Source organism: Pelecanus crispus, chromosome 2, assembly GCF_030463565.1.
Source record: "Pelecanus crispus isolate bPelCri1 chromosome 2, bPelCri1.pri, whole genome shotgun sequence".
Classification (NCBI taxonomy): Eukaryota; Metazoa; Chordata; class Aves; order Pelecaniformes; family Pelecanidae; genus Pelecanus; species Pelecanus crispus.
Window position 1 is genome coordinate 119,593,327 of NC_134644.1, and position 16,334 is coordinate 119,609,660.

General features: G+C 42.0%; 1 protein-coding gene across 15 annotated transcripts in view; it reads left to right on the top strand.

The window, feature by feature from the left end:
* Positions 1-16,334, top strand: part of EPB41L3 (erythrocyte membrane protein band 4.1 like 3) — a 64,601-nt gene that overhangs the window by 26,433 nt on the left and 21,834 nt on the right. For all 15 annotated transcript variants that reach the window (XM_075705419.1, XM_075705427.1, XM_075705422.1 and 12 more), the window contains 7 exons: positions 758-800; positions 4,247-4,322; positions 5,792-6,010; positions 6,323-6,410; positions 9,969-10,121; positions 12,151-12,248; positions 13,597-13,772. In XM_075705419.1, the coding sequence (XP_075561534.1) occupies positions 758-800; positions 4,247-4,322; positions 5,792-6,010; positions 6,323-6,410; positions 9,969-10,121; positions 12,151-12,248; positions 13,597-13,772 (853 nt within the window). The remainder of the gene's footprint in view (positions 1-757; positions 801-4,246; positions 4,323-5,791; positions 6,011-6,322; positions 6,411-9,968; positions 10,122-12,150; positions 12,249-13,596; positions 13,773-16,334) is intronic.

A 16,334-nucleotide genomic window follows, 5' to 3' on the forward strand; every position in this document is an offset into this window, starting at 1 on the left:
AAGTGGAACTTTCCTAGGGGAAGCAAACTTTTTGTTCTAGGCTGTGTGACGCATTTTAAATATTAATTTGATTCTGTTAGAGGACAAGGCAGCAGTGGCACTGAGAGACCCCAAACTGCTGTGCACCACCTCCAGGGGAATTTCATCTGCTCCTTGGCATCCATGGATTAGTAACATATCACCATGATAATTTCCCACCCCCTCAGCAGCAGTTTTGTCTTGCACTGTCACCGGGCTCTGCGTGGAGTGGATGGGGGCAGCTCCGGTGCTGTGATTCTGCTTCTGGATGACCCCCGCGCTCCCTCTGCATCCAGCAAGCCCCTGTGCCCATGCCGGATTGCAAATGGGGAGTACCCTATGGCACGCTTGCTTATCCTTTTCAGCCCTTCCAGGATTAGAGCAAAAAACCAACCAACAAACCAAACAAACAAACTTCTTAACAAGCTTGTAGAAATTTAATTTTCCCAGAAGATACTCTGGAAGAAGGTTTCTGTGGATTTATTTTACTGGTTTCTATTTTTTTATTTTTTTATTTCAAACCGTTCAGCCGCTCAATGTCTGGAAAGGTTAGTAAAAATTCTGCTTCGACCCAGGGCCACATCTTGAAAGTCAGTGTTATCCCTGCCTACTGCTGCTCCAAGGAGGAGGGGGTGGCAGACCTTCACGTGTTCTAGCTTTGACTCATAGCGCTGTTTTAAAAATAATGTTTATTGTGTTTTCTGATTCAAATTGAAAAAAGGAAACATTTTCTTTGCAGAATTGGTTGGACCCTGCCAAGGAAATCAAGAAGCAGATCCGAAGTAAGTTACCATTTGTGTGTTTATTTCAGGGGGTCTGGAAAACTTTCATTCTGGTGTATCCAGACCCCAAAATCTACACAAAAAAGTGTCTCCCTCCAAACTGCTGTCTGTGTTAGTGAAGACATTGGACCCCCTGTGGTGCCGAGCAGGGTTGCGAGAGGCAGAGGGGGCTCCCCAGCACGCGAGTGGCGTGTCCTGGGCACCAGGCACCCAGCACTGCCCAGCCCCTCTGATCCTCTGGGCTTGTTCCTAAACCACCGGGGTAACTCGCCGCTCTTGGGTCGAAGGGCCCATCCCACCGGGGTGCCCCCAGCACCAGGGGCTCGGCAGCCCCCTCTCCCAACCCCACTGCCCACAAGGTGAGGGGACCGGCGGGACAGGGCCACGGCCCCCCTCTCGATGCCTTCCCCCAGGGGTGACAAAACCTATTTCACAGTCGTCTTTTGCATCCTCTCCCGAGTCTCTGGCAAAGGAATTACCTGCATCTTTTAGGTGTTTTACCCCATGGTGAGTAGAGGAGGTTACTGAGGCTTGTAACACATGAACTTGCATTGCTGCAAACAACTTGACATTTGCAGAGATGCAAAAACCTGAAGTCTGACATTAAACCACGTAACCTTAGGGACTAGGCCACATATATAAATTATTTCTTTACGTTACTGATAGTTACAGCATATCCAGGAACACTGCTCGTGCCCCATACTAAAATACTTCACTGATGCAAAGATAGCACTCTATTTAAAATATCTTTCCTTCCTGCCTTTCAAAAGCTTGAACTTTGCTCCCAAGATGACCATTCAATTCACAGAGAACCAGTCAATTTTCCACTTCACATGAATATTTTAAAAAGCTCGGTTGTTAAATTTAGCTGTCTGCTACATTAGAAATTCAAAAACCTCTCGAAGGAAAGCCTTGTCAGACTACCAGGCTCAAAATTTGACCTGCCTTTTTTTACCCCCCTCACTTTCTAAAATTGATGAAGTGTTTGCGTGTATGACTTCTTTGGGCAGGAAAGCCTCAATAGTTTTTTTCTTTGCACGTTTTGTAAATGATCTCTTCTAGCACTTGTGCTTTCACAAGCAAATACATCTGGTAGTTCACATTAGTTTGGTCAGGCCTGGCAAATGAATCACTTCCCACTCCAAGAATCAAAGGGTTAATTTACACTGGCTGGAAAAATTCCCCACTTACTATGAGCAACCACACCTTTCCACCAGTATTATTTTCATTAAAAGTAAGTGATCTGCAGTAAAAAGTAATGAAAATCTGCCTTTTTTTAATCGCTTGAGAAGATGGATCTGGAGAGGAAGGTGCTGTAGACCTCAATAGGTCAGGTTACGCTAATGGTCAATGCAAGTTAAGCAGCTCAGCTCCACACCACTGATTTGAAATGCATTTAATATGTGCCTGAGCCATGAGATAGGCAATGAAAGGTTGTGACAGCGAGAGATTAACCAGGGCAGAAGAGTCTTATCCTGGACTTGACGTGGGGGACAGTTGCATTTGCAGAAGATGACAGTGATAATTTGCTTGCTCTGTACAATTCACCCCAGAAGTTTAGAACAGGACAACGGTGGAAAAGCAACACTTTCCAAAACTTTCCATATATATAATCCTGCTAAATTGTGGTTGAGTTGTGCAACACTCAGATATCCGTGATTCCACTGCAGACCACAGGGATTTCATCCCAGGGGTTGAGAAATCAGGCTGTCAGTGTTACGTTTTATTTAAACCCCTGCAAGTGAGGGGTGAAGGCCTCTTACTCTGGTATCTTAAACCATCCATGATGTATAATAGGCTATATCATAGGTTTGTTTTATTTTGTGTATGCCAGAAGAATAGATTTTTGGGCTGTGGCCCCTCCCCTCTGTCGTAGGGCCAGGTGTCGCCCACAGGCTCCACTCTCACCTCGAGGCCAATCCATTCCCTGGTGAGACCATGCCATCCTTGCTGCCAGCCAAATCTTAGTTCCACCAGCTTTTATGGCCCAAGAGAGTGGAAAAGTTCCTAAAATCAAGGAGCCCAAAAGTCTCACCAAGAGCTGGAGTCCTGATGGTAAATGTCAAATGTCTTCTCACACACTGAGCCTATTTTCTTGGATGGCCAAAGTGGATGGGGCTTTGCACGGGATGAAATTTTCTTGTCATCTCTAAATAAATACTCACAAACACCCAATTAGGACAACCATAGGTATTTCCAGGCAAGCAGACCTGTCCAGCATATAAGCTATCTTACCGGAGAGTACACCAGGTACACCTTTGAACCCCATACTCTTTAGAAGGTACCTAGGCATGAGGTGCCCCTGAATTGAAGATCATGGGAAAGCCCTACCCTCTCAGGTTTATAAGGAAGAGTCCTGTTTTTCACAGTGTTCACGAGTACTTCCTCATTACCCAGCCAACACGGACTTTTCAAGAGAGACCTATTTATTTCTAGTTAGATTTGTACTTTGACATCAATATGTTTCAGAAAACAGAAGTGTCATTACTTTGGCTTTGGTTTCTAGACTAGAGAAATACTGTAATTTTTGTGGTAGAAGTACGTATAAGAGGTACATCCCGCAACAGAGGCCTCAGTGCAAAGTCTTGTTACTGAAAAACCACTGTGTTTCTTGTAAGAACACTGGTTTGGGGTTTTGTTTCTGCTTTTTATTTGCATTCAAGACGTGTGCTAGTATAACCTGTCCCTTTTTTCAGAATAGCTTTTATATTTACGTACTATGTTCAACTCTATCTTTTTTTTAGTCTTGGTATTCTTGCTTTACAACATCTAAAGCTAACGCTACAGAAAAACTTGCACAAACTGTGGTGACACAAACCAGTATCCATCCCATGGGTCACCTAAACTTACTGAAATAACTAAATAAGAATTCCCCAGTGTTACGTACTGTTTTTCAGTCACTCTCTCTCTGTTTGTCCTTGCAGTTTTGTCTGCACAATAATTTATGTCTGCTGGAGACAGGAGCTATGTGCTGAGGCAGCACTCCGAGAGGATGCTGTGAGCTGGTTTGGGCAGCCAGAACTCGGCACATCACCCCGCTCCAGAGCCCATTCGTACTCTCGCTTGCGGTGTTTCCAGCGCCTCTGTGATTTGGGTTATTGTTTTTTAAAGCTTGTATAGGCTGTGTTTTCAGATGGTTAATTCCAGTAAACATTGTTTTCAGACTGAGGGTATTTTTTACTGTTAGTAATAAATTACTGCTGCCTTAGGGTCCTTGCTTCAGTGGAAATCTTACTAACTAAGAAAACTGTAAAATCTGCTCTGATACTGTAATTGTGAGAGGGAAAAGTCGTATCTTCAAAACAATGTATGGGGAAAAAGATACTATATCCTGTTCTTACAAATTGCTTGGCTGGGGTATTTTTAAGTCTGCTAGTAATTGAACAGCATAAGCATCTCCCTTTGCATTTACAGTGTACTTTTAGTCAATCTGTGTTCTTTTCCAGGTGGTGCTTGGCAGTTTGCATTTAATGTGAAATTCTACCCTCCAGACCCTGCCCAGCTATCTGAAGATATTACCAGGTGTTTAATACATTAAATGCCTTTCTAGAAGGGGCTTAAAAGCTGTTCATAGTAGCACTTACACTCTAATTATCCAAGAAAAGGAATGTTTTGTATTCCCATTGGCTTCCTTTCACTTACGAGCTTATGGAAAATATGCGATGCTTTGGCAGAAAAGACACTGTGAACAGTGTCTGTCCTCTGAGCTAAGAAGACTTTTGTATAATTTAACCCTAAAACCCAGCTTTTGCAATATACATATTGCTGAGAGTTGATTTTGATTTTCACAAAGATGCCTGATGCCCGTTTTTGCCAGCGGTAACAAGTTGTTACTCTAAGTAAAATCATAACTGTGGAAGGAAAGAAGTGAGATGAGAATAAGCATGCATGTAAATTTTGTATGTCATTTGACGAGGTAAGCAACTGATGTGCACAGTATAGGGAATATGGTGGTAATGAATGGCTGCTCCCTGCTATCCAAGTCACTGAGCTCTGCAATCTGCACCTCTGCTCTCTGGTTTGCAACCACAACCGAAAAAAACCCTCACCTGGTTTCCTCCTTTGGTATAAGGCAGGAAAAACTTCTGAGCCATGAGAAGTTTGGTGCCGTCAGTAAACCATTCCCTAGCCTGTTATAACATTTTGCAACCTGTGGATAATTTTAACCTTCGTTGCTTTGTGGACTACTTGTTGTTTTTAAGGTAGCATGAAGCCTTTGTCGTAGTTCAGGGGTCCCCTGTGCTAGATACTGAGCAGAAAGACAGTGTGCCAAGAGTACATGCTTCAACAGAGGTCTTCCAAAAGAAAGGATTGCTTTTTTCCTCTCATCGCCCTCAAATCTCCCCTGGGAACTCCGTGCCTTCTCCATCAAGCCAATGCCCTTCACTTTTTTCCTGTTTTCTTCCATCTGGTGATCCCTTGCACTGTTATCACCATGGTTTTAACAGCATTTACTGTTTAAGTGTATTTTTGAGAAAGCTCAACAGTTTGCTAAAGATACAACTTAGGTTTTTTGAACGGCTTGGAGTTCAGCTACCATTTAATGAACAGTATTTGGGGTTTTTAATTATTTTTTTCTCCTTAAAGAAAAGAATTGTCAGGTAGCCATATATCTTAGTGATTTATGATAGAAACCTCATACATTTAATGGGTAATTCTCCATCTAGGTCACTAAACAAAGTAATAACCTATCTAGGTCACTAAACAAAGTAATAACCTATTTTATTAAGAGACCTCCATGCTGCTTTATAAAGATAAATTAGGCACTGCTATCCGTAAGTTAGGCAAGGGGTTGTGTGGGGTTTGGTGGTTTTTTGGTTTTTTTTTTCCAAAATTATTGTTATCCTTGTTAATGCCTGAAAAACTTTGGACTTGGGAGTTGTCTGCAAATTAGTAGAGGAACCGATGCCTCTTGCCAGTGCTTGGGTGTTGCTTCTTTGGGGGCAGCAGTGGAGGAGTACTTTCTGAGCCATCTTGGTGCTCCATTGCAGGTACTACCTCTGCTTGCAGCTGAGAGATGACATCGTGTCAGGTCGGCTGCCCTGCTCATTTGTCACCCTGGCCCTGCTGGGCTCCTACACTGTGCAGTCAGAGCTTGGCGACTACGACCCTGACGAGTACGGCAGTGACTATGTCAGCGAATTTCGCTTTGCGCCAAATCACACTAAAGAGCTGGAGGATAAAGTGATCGAGCTGCACAAGAGCCACAGGTAGGCGGAGGGCATCAGTGTGGGCTGTAGCCTGCCTTTAGGTACCATCCTGGTGCATCAGGAAATGTTAGAACCTGCTGCAGCATACCTAATAAGAATATTTTTTGGACAAGACTCCTCTGCATGTCTTGGTTAGAGAAGAGCTTTGCAGCATGAAAGATCTGCACCGGAGCTTTGGCTCTGGTAGATACCCAGCCATCTAAAAGCTACAGCTGTAGTTCTGATAGGCTGAAAGTGTTTTCCAGGTGCTGGATTTTATTTTGGACTCTTGTTTCCTTAACACTGATGCTAGAATTGGTTGCTTTTCCTCAGGGGAATGACACCTGCGGAGGCTGAGATGCATTTCCTGGAGAATGCCAAAAAACTGTCAATGTATGGAGTAGATCTCCATCATGCCAAGGTATGGACTATAGTTCTTTCACCAGTCATCTTTCTCCTGTGGCATAGTACTTGAATCTGCATGGACTCCCTGATTTATTCTTTCTTGTTGTTTGGAGACGGGCATTTTGTGGGATACATCATGTGTCAACATGAGGAAAGGTGACTCGTGGGATAAGCATAAATATATCTTGTAACTGTAACATAACCTAGCCTATAGATTCGAAGACATTGCGCATCAACCTTTCATGTTGATTAAACAACGAAATCCTGTGGCAAAATATTGAACGGACAGAGTAATGAGGAAGGATATTAGAAGCTGTCCAGGGAGTGATCAACTGTCATTTCATTCAGCTGCATCTTCCAATTTAATAAGGCCAGCTATGGTATCTTAACTAGATAAGCATACACTGCAGAGAACTTTCAAGCAATTATTTAGTCTTGCTAGAAACCTAATCAGATTGATAGTAATGGGGAGACAGTGGCTTGTCTCTCTTATGAAGTGTGGTTGTTACAGTTGACTGGAAGGGCAGTAATTCTGCTGGAAACATTCTCCCATGATGGAGTAGTTTCTCTAATCTTTGGCAGGTTAAGTTATGAATAAAGCATGGTCATTCTTATTGTGGCTTGGGAGAGCCACCTACCAGCCTTGTGTTGGTTATCTGTTTTTGGAGGGTTTTTGGTTTGTTTTTTTTTTTTTTCCAAAATAAATAATTACTGTTTTTTTCTTCACTCTTCAAAGTAAAGCTAATGGATTTTAACATCTCTGAGGTTAGCAAGCATCCTTGGCAAATGAGCACTGAACAAAGAATCCTGAGCTGTGGACAGCACTGCATTTTCTGTAAAGGTCAAATTACTGTAAGCCTGTTTTTATGCTGCAGCAGATCCTTTCAAGAACCAAGATAAATTTGCAGCTCAGATCTTGAAAGGGCCTGCAACTGTGTCCCTGGGGCATTTCATAGGAGCTGTGTATGTTTGTTACAGAATTCAAGGCAATCTTTTGTGTTCTGTTAATTGCCTTCACTGAAAATGAAAAATCTGGGTATGGCTCAATGGGCAGCGCTCTACCAGAAGGCATGCTGCTGCTTTCCCTGTGTCTTGCAGATAGGCACAAAATCTCGAGGTGTGCTTGGAGCAGAGATAGAAGTGGATTAGTGAATGTCACTCAGCTTTTTTTCAACATCCTTTGTCCAACCCACAGAAATCTGTGAAACAGCAGCAAAGTGAGTTCCTGTTCTAAATATTTTACAGGCTTCATAACTGAAAATTTAACATAGCATGGCATTAAGGCCTATGCATTTTTTTCAGAATATTGGAGAAAGACTGTGAAATTTCAGATGTAATATCCTGAGATAACCTTTCCCCACCAAAAAAAAGTATCATTATCCAGTTTTACTCGTCTGTTTTTGATACAGAAAGACTCAGAGCAAGAGAAGTTGGTAGACAAGCCGACCCCTCTCTAAAGTGATGTTCTTAACTTAAAAAGCTGCAGTGCTAACCAAATTGGGTCTGTCTGTGGGTTAAGAAACCCGACAGTAATCTTGGCAACTGAGCTGAAAGTGGAAAAAGTAGACTCTGCATGAGAAGTAATGTTTAGTTTTAATTAGGTCTGCCAGTGAGATCTGATGGTATCAGGCTAGGGAACAAGTATCTCCATCGATGTGTTTTTGAAGTCATGCCGTGGCAGATGTCTCTATGTAAATGTCAATTCATTAAGGCTGTCCTAGTATCTTAGGTATTCAACAGATGCTGGACTCGCCAGCTGCTGTTAAAACTAGTTCTCAATTATCCAACACAAGGCTACGATAAAAAATGTGTTCAAGTAGACAGATTTGTCCTCTGGGCTGTCACCGCTCTAATAAAACCTCCCATTCGTATGCAGAGCTGCAGGGATGTGCAGCTCAGTGTCTTGTGCCTCAGACATTAGAGCTAACAGTTTTCTGTTCTGTGCAACTGCATCGCTCCTGAAAAAAACTAAATTCTCCTCTTACTCGGGTTTCTTTTTATGCCAGTAGAATCTCATTGAAAAGCAGTCTCTGACACCTACAAGTAAAAGAAGGTATGAATGGACTTAGGTCTTCTGCAGAGGTGGGGATGAGGGAAGAAGGTGTTTCTCAACAAGTTTTTGAGAAAGTATATCAAAAGAAGGAGCCCCTTGCACCTGCAGCTGTGTGCCATGTGTGAGCATGGGTGCATTTCAGGCATTCGCCAGGCAGGGGGATTACTGGCAATGAGACTTTCTTTTTTAGAATGTATTCACTGTATTTAGATGGTACTCTTTGCTTAGGAAACTGTGAAATTGAAGTCCACTGAAAAAAATTAACTTTGTCTCTTCTGTAGTACCTCACAATGATACCATGTGAGAGCTTTATTTAGAAAAATATCTACCTTTAAGGGGTGATACCATCATTGTTGGAACATACATCCTTTATTGGTGTGTTTCCTAATACTGGAGTGACTTTCTGGCACTGACTGTATGTTATGTCTCTGATTTTAAAACCATTTTTTTGTATTTCAAGCTGTGCCGTAGCCTTTTCATCATGATTGACTGTGCATGCCTTTGCGTTCATCTTAAAATGTAATCAGATTTTCACTGTATGCCTAAAAGATGGCTTGCCAGGAAAACCAGAGGAAAACAATGAAGTCATTTCATGATTATCCTAGGGTGACGTCTTCATAGCTTCTGTTGTCAGACTTCTGTAACTTCAAATTATTTTAAAGTAATTACCGAAGAACTCTGTGCTTTAAGGTGGATCCTTCCTTTCTCCATCAGTATTAGTACTTAGGGAAATCAAAAAACCAGAACTATACAGGCTACTGGTGATAGCAAACAGTGAAGTTTGGGTTTAGACTATTTGAAGGCTTCTCAGGAAGAGGAAAGAGAAGTGTATACTTCTTACTTAAAAATACGTAGTTTTGGGCATATTCTGATAAGTTTGTGGCCAAGTCTTTTGTAGTGTTAATGTGTCTGGCCTACAGTTTCCCTGTCAAAAATGGGTTACAGCACAGGCACAGTCACACACTTTAAAAAGAATCTTTCTGGTCCAAATGCCCAACTTTCTGCCCGCTGGTCATTTCAAAGTGAAAATACTGAGTATAGGCACAACAGTATTAAAGAAACTAGCAAACCAACTAAAGCCAAGATGAACAAACTACAGAAGAAAAATCTAAGGATTCACAAGGCTTAGTCAGGGAGATGGGTGATGCTGGAAGAAGTAAATTTGTATGCTGTCCTACTTACTTTCAATCTGGTATTTATGCTTATAACACTTTTTTTATTATGCTAATAAAACTTTGCTATATGGTTAATATTATTTTAATAACATCTAAAATTTCCCCCCTCCTTTTGGAGTCTTTCTAAAATATAAGGAAACATTCACAACACTCAGTTTCTCTCACCCTGCCCAACCTTACTGTTACTTGTGCAGTCAGTGAGTAGGGTAGCTCTCAGAAACCAGGTCACTACAGCTGATGCATTAAAAAGACATAGCTCAGATAGAAACACAGTATACAAGAATCTGTAGTGCTGTGGGATGTAAGGAGACAAATATTCAACAAAGTGCATTGCTTGCTTTTCCAGGATTCTGAAGGAGTGGAAATCATGTTAGGAGTTTGTGCAAGTGGTCTCTTAATATATCGAGACAGACTCAGAATAAATAGATTTGCCTGGCCAAAGGTTCTGAAAATTTCCTACAAGAGGAACAACTTCTACATCAAAATCCGACCAGGGGAGGTAAGGGCATCCTGACACTCTCTAGCGAATGAACCTTTTAAAAAAAACCCGTGTTCTCATGGATTTGTTCATTGGTCGTGTCTTACAAGCCTTTACCATTCCTCTCCGTTTATATTTTTTAATTTGTGGTGATTTTCATAGGAAAGATTACGTAAATACTTTATTTAAAATACAGGTAAAATCTTCTTTGGTGTTTTTCTGTTTACATCCATGAACTGATGTAAAGAATAAATATAGCCATCTGCATGTAAAAAGCTCATCTGTATTACGAACACTTCAGGAATTTAAGTAACATATTCCTTATTCATGGAGTGCTCATCATCCACCATCATGTTGTATATTAAATTAGTGTCTATTCATCTTGCCCACTAAGAGATGTGGACAGGCCGTACCAAATTTTATAAGTCTATCAGACTAGTAAATTTGGAGTCTGAGTAGAAATCTGGAGACCGATAAAAATGGAGTCAAGCATCCGTCATTCAGCATTTTTGGTAGCTACACGCATGAGCCCTCCCAGGCCCACAGGAGCTCCTGTTCTGACTCTGGAGGTGATGCGAAATCTCGTACAGCGAGTGCCCTCTCGTGGCTCAGCCGGCTGCATAGCACATACCTGCCTCATGGCTTGAGCGTGCACCAGCCCAGAAATAAGATGATAAATCTTAGCAAAAATCCCAGGAGGAGTTTGGGATCATCAGAGGCAAAGAAGTGTCTCCATTTTAAGTGCTGGTACAATCATAGTTGTGTGATAGGTGAAAAACCTGTATCCATTTTAGAGGGTGGAGCTGTATAGCAGGACAGAAATCACCTGGATGACAACTGGCATTTCTCCCTTAGTGCAATGTGGTGGTTGGGAGTCCCGAGCCAGTGTCTCCAGTACTGGCTTCATAAGTGACCTGGGAAACCTGCTGGGGCCCCCCACTGGCCCCAGGGCCTGAGCTTTTTTTAGGGTCCTAAACCTAAATCCACAAGCCTACATCTGCTGCCTCTCAGCAGTTTTTGTAACCAACTTCTCAGTCTTGAGTCTGATTTTAAAAAACCACTAATAGCCACTGGGTGTTCCCAATGCCTGCACTCAAGCTCTCCATCACTGAAGTCCTGCTGAGCTCTGGTGGGCTTGGTGTGTAGTGTCCGGTGACCAGGTCGTAGTTCCTTATGCAAAATAATCAATGCAGTCTCTTTCCAAATCACATTGGACAATAATGTGATTCGCCATCCCATGTGTTGCTTGTATCATCTTTATTGTTTTGCTGGTTCCTCCCTTGTGTCTCTGTCAGCTCCGTGTAGGGATCCAGGCTTCCTTGCAAGTGCCCTTCTGCCCACCTTTCCCTGCTCACAGCAGCACTATCTCACCCACTCAGCTATCTGCGTGTAGCCATCAACATCTTACAGCGGCTGTAGCTGGCACAGCTTTTGCATCTGGAATATATAAATCTGCAGCACAACCTAGAAAGGTCTCTTAGTATCCCCAGATGACTCTTTTCAATTACCTGTCTTTTCCTCATCCTCCCCAGGAGATAAATTAGGTAAAACCACTGTGATTTACTAACTGTAGTTCTTTCACTGTAAATCTCCTTAATCTAAGGCTGTGTGAGACCAGATCAGTCCCTGGGGACTGTTGCTCCCCTCCAGGCTATTATCAGGCTTCCCACTGTTGTTTAAACTGGTGAAGTTAAAACAACAGGGTTAAAATACTTAAATGATGTTTTTCTCAGAAGTCTCCCAAGTCTTAACTGATCTCTTTGTTACTATAGGGCATAAAACATCACTGTCACCATCAAAAACCTCTTGCTCATTATCTGGGTATCCCCCCTGAAAATGATCCTCAAAGGTTGCCATTGATTATCACTCACAGCTTCCTTCCCAGGCAGTAGTCTGTAGAATATGTATGTATGTGGTTACATACATGAGCATATATATTCAGCCTTGCAATGAGATGATACAGACGGAGGAAATGAAGATGAACCTTTGTACACTGTCTAAAAATAGATGCACAGCATCAAATACATACTTTTTCTTTTTTCCTACCTAGTTTGAGCAGTTTGAAAGCACTATTGGGTTTAAGTTGCCAAATCACCGTGCTGCAAAGCGCTTATGGAAAGTGTGTGTTGAGCACCATACATTTTTCAGGTATGTGGATTTCTTTTCCTAAAAGTGTGATATAAAACTCAACAGAAAAGACCAGTTCTGTCAGCAGAGACAAAACCCTTGAAATCAAATTGTCTTTTTTGGTTACAAGGTATCTCTGAGCAGTCAAGGGAAGGTTATTGCTTCTTCAAAATTTGAAATGTTTCACCCAAATTATTCATACTATTTCAGATAGATACTGAATGTTTAAAATCACCATATGGTCCCAATTAATCGTTCTGCTTTATCCGTGCCATGATATTATCAGCCGCTATAATTAAAGAGACGAAGGACTACTGCACTTTGGCGCATACACTTGTATAGGGAGAACAACTTACATGGAAAGTTACTGGGGGATGTGGGTAAGAGTTTTTTTTTAAAAAAAGGAGATTTTTATTTAATTACATATGAAAATACAGACAGTAATTGGTGGTGTATTTTTGGTCACCCAGAATACCCAATCCATAGCTGTAATTTTTGTATTACTGAGGAATTTTGCAGCTATGTTTTTTACATCTAAGAAGACCTGAGAAAAGTTTGGAATAATGTAATAAATGCTCTAATTAGTATGCACTGAGATAGTCAGCAAAGACATACTTAACAATGGAAACCCAAAAGGGTGAGATTTTCAGTGGCGTGAAAGGGCGTCCAGTGCTTAAAAACCCCTCTCAAAATGTTTGGGAGGACTGAAGAATTTCTCTTCTTTCTTGAAACTTGGTTCAGGCTGTCTGTACGTTCATAGGAAATCCAGTCTTAGCAGCAAAAAATCTGAAAAGAAATTGAGTGTGCATTTTTTGGACGTTTCTGATTTTTAATGGAAAATCAATGTCTAAAGCATAAACTCCATAGCAGGAGAATGGCTTCCTCAGCAAACTGCCATAGCCAAAATACAGAGGGTGGGAAGGCTCTAACCAGAAAAATGTCTGCAACCCTGTGAATTTATACTGCCCAGCATTCACTGGAAATCTGTTCTGGCCCTGTCCTCTGCATAGCAGCACCATGTTAAATTTGAAGCATGAGGTATATCTGTATTTCAGGCCAGATCAGGGTCCCTGATACAAGGAACACCTTATTTTTAGTTTTGGTGATTAGAAAATAATAAATCTGATGTTCAAGCAAGAAGGGACTGAGTGATCCTTGCCCATTAGGAAGAACTCAGCTCTTCAAATGCATTAACTATGTGGTTTTGTCGTGCTGTATGAGGGGCGTCCTTTGATTCCCTTTTAGCTGCGGACCCGTGAGGTGACGATGGAAGAGTGATACCCAACAATCGTCCTCTCTCCTCTGCAGAAATAGCAGACTGATTTTTGGAGGAGGGGGAGTAACGGGTGCACTGCTTGGTGTGTTTTAGGCTCCTGCTGCCAGAAGCACCTCCAAAGAAGTTCCTTACGCTGGGCTCCAAGTTTCGCTACAGCGGCCGGACGCAGGCCCAGACGAGAAGAGCCAGCGCCCTCATAGACCGTCCCGCACCTTACTTTGAGCGGTCTTCTAGTAAACGTTACACTATGTCTCGCAGCTTAGATGGGGGTAAGGTCCTCTCAGTTGACTTTGTCAAAAGTTATCATCACGGTGGTCACTGCTTTAGATTAGGTATAAACCTCTTGTCATCGCATCTCCTTGAGCTTCGGCTGAGTGAAGGCTGTGAGTACCGGCACGTTCACTGCAGGGGTAGGGGAGGATGCAGAGAAATACTCTGCTAAATGCTCTGCTGCGGTCCTTAGAAAGTGTTCGCCTGGAGGAGGTCCTTGGGAGCCCACTCTTCTTGGAGCCTCTCTCCTTGGCCTCACTCCTGCCAAGCACTTCCCACCTGTGGAGAAGGATGGGGCACCTGGACCTGCCAGCCTGGACCTGCCTGCCCGAGCAAGTCAGGCCTCAATGCTTTTTCAGGGTTTGCATGAGGAGCTGTTTGGGTTTTGGTTTAACTTGGCTTTTTTTCCTATGTGGGTTTTTCATTTAAGTGTATGTTACAATTCATAAATGAATTATTTCCCTTGATTAAGTAATAACACTTGCTTCCGATTACCTTGCATCCTAGTCGGATGAGCACTAACAGGCTTTTTCCATACATTGCTTTTGAAGGTGTGAGATGGAGAGTAACATACGCAGGTTTATAGTATGTTCTTCCTACTCCTCTCTTTCTCCGTGGTTCATGGAGGTCATGGTTCTGCTGCTCTCTTAGGTTAAACCAGCATGTGATTCAGTCTCAGCTAATTCATCAGCTGTTACTGTTGTCAGCTGTTGAGTAAAAAGAGGTTATAGTTTATTTTTGTAGAAAACAAGACTGAGACTTGTCGTGGTTTAGCCCCAGCCAGCAACTAAGCACCACGCAGCCGCTCGCTCACTCCCCCTACCCCGATGGGATGGGGGAGAGAATTGGAGGAGTAAGAGTGAGAAACACTCCTGGGCTGAGATAAGAACAGTTTAATAATTGAAATAAAGTAAAATAGTAATGCTAATAGTAACAGTATAATAATGATAATAATAATAATGATACACAAAGCAAGTGATGCACAATGCAATTGCTCACCACCCGCCGACCGATACCCAGACAGTTCCCGAGCAGCGATCGCTGCTCCCCGGCCAACCCCCCCCAGTTTATATACTGAGCATGACGTCATATGGTATGGAATAGCCCTTTGGCCAGTTTGGATCAACTATTCTGGCTGTGCCCCCTCCCAGTTTCTTGTGCGCCTGGCAGAGCATGGGAAGCTGAAAAAGTCCTTGACTAGCATAAGCAGTACTCAGCAACAACTACAAACATCAGCCTGTTATCAACATTCTTCTCCTACTAAATCCAAAACACAGCACTATGCCTGCTGCTAGGAAGAAAATTAACTCTATCCCAGCCAAAACCAGGACAGTATCCACCCCTTATTCTATACCATCTACGTCATGCACAGGCCCTCCCCTTTCCAATGTGTTCCAATTAATCACCACCCCTTTCCCTATCTTGATATACACACAGATATCATTCCCTTCGTCTATGGCCCATCCCTCTAAAAAACCAGGACAGACTAAATTCAGAATTGCTACCATTTTTAAAAAAAGGTGAATTCTCCTGCAGAATATCACAAATGAATTGCAGAGAATATAGCTGATAGTGGGGAGGGGGAGAAGCTTTGATTTAAAAGTACTAGTGACAAGCCTTCTTTTCTCCCCCTGAAGGTTCTGCTTGTCATTAATTGTTTTGGAATCTTCTAATTCTGATGTGCTTCTTGCTCATACCAAGCAACTGGTGACCTGATTGCTGTGCATGTGTCTCAAAGCAGAAATTATCCTTCTGCGTTATTTTGTTTGTAACATCTAAACAAGATGTCTCCCTCTACTCCCTTTGCTTTTGCCTGCCTCCTAAGCTCATTCCCGAGACAAGATACTGAAACACTTTTCCCCAGCATTTGTTAGACTCCGCAAGGTTTTTATGATGTTAATTTGCGTTAAGCGCAAGTGGGGAAAAGAGGTTTTTTAATCAATGCTTATGATTTCTTCACTGATGTTGTTACTGTGTAGTAATGTGGCTGTAACATTCTGCATCATGATTACGCTGTGATCCCAGCCCTGTCATTTGTTACAGATGCAAGTAACTTTATAAATTTGGATATCCCTATTGACATAGAAATTAGTTACACAATAGTCAAGAGCCAGGTCTGGATATAATATTAATGTTTTGATTACATTCTATCTGTAAGTTTACCGTTTATTTCAAAATCATTTATATATATTTAAGTTTGCTGAATTATTGAATGTTTACATCCTAAAATATTCTGGTTTGGTCCGCTGAATTGAATGCCATCAGTTCCCGGAATTTTTTAGGATAATGAGCTCACTTAACTGGCAGACTTTAGTACTTGATAATACAAAGATCCCATTTCTTGATTCTCAGGTAATATGCCTGTGTTATATCAATATTGTCATTTCCTGTAATGCAGAACGTTACTTACCGTGCATTTGATCTGCATTGTTATATTCTGACAGATTTCCAAAAAAAAAAATCTCTTCCACCCCCATGGCTGATGTCATAGCTGGTTCTTATGTTTCCTGCCTAATAACAGTGGCAACGCATTGATTTTTTTTCTGATATTTTACTACAGT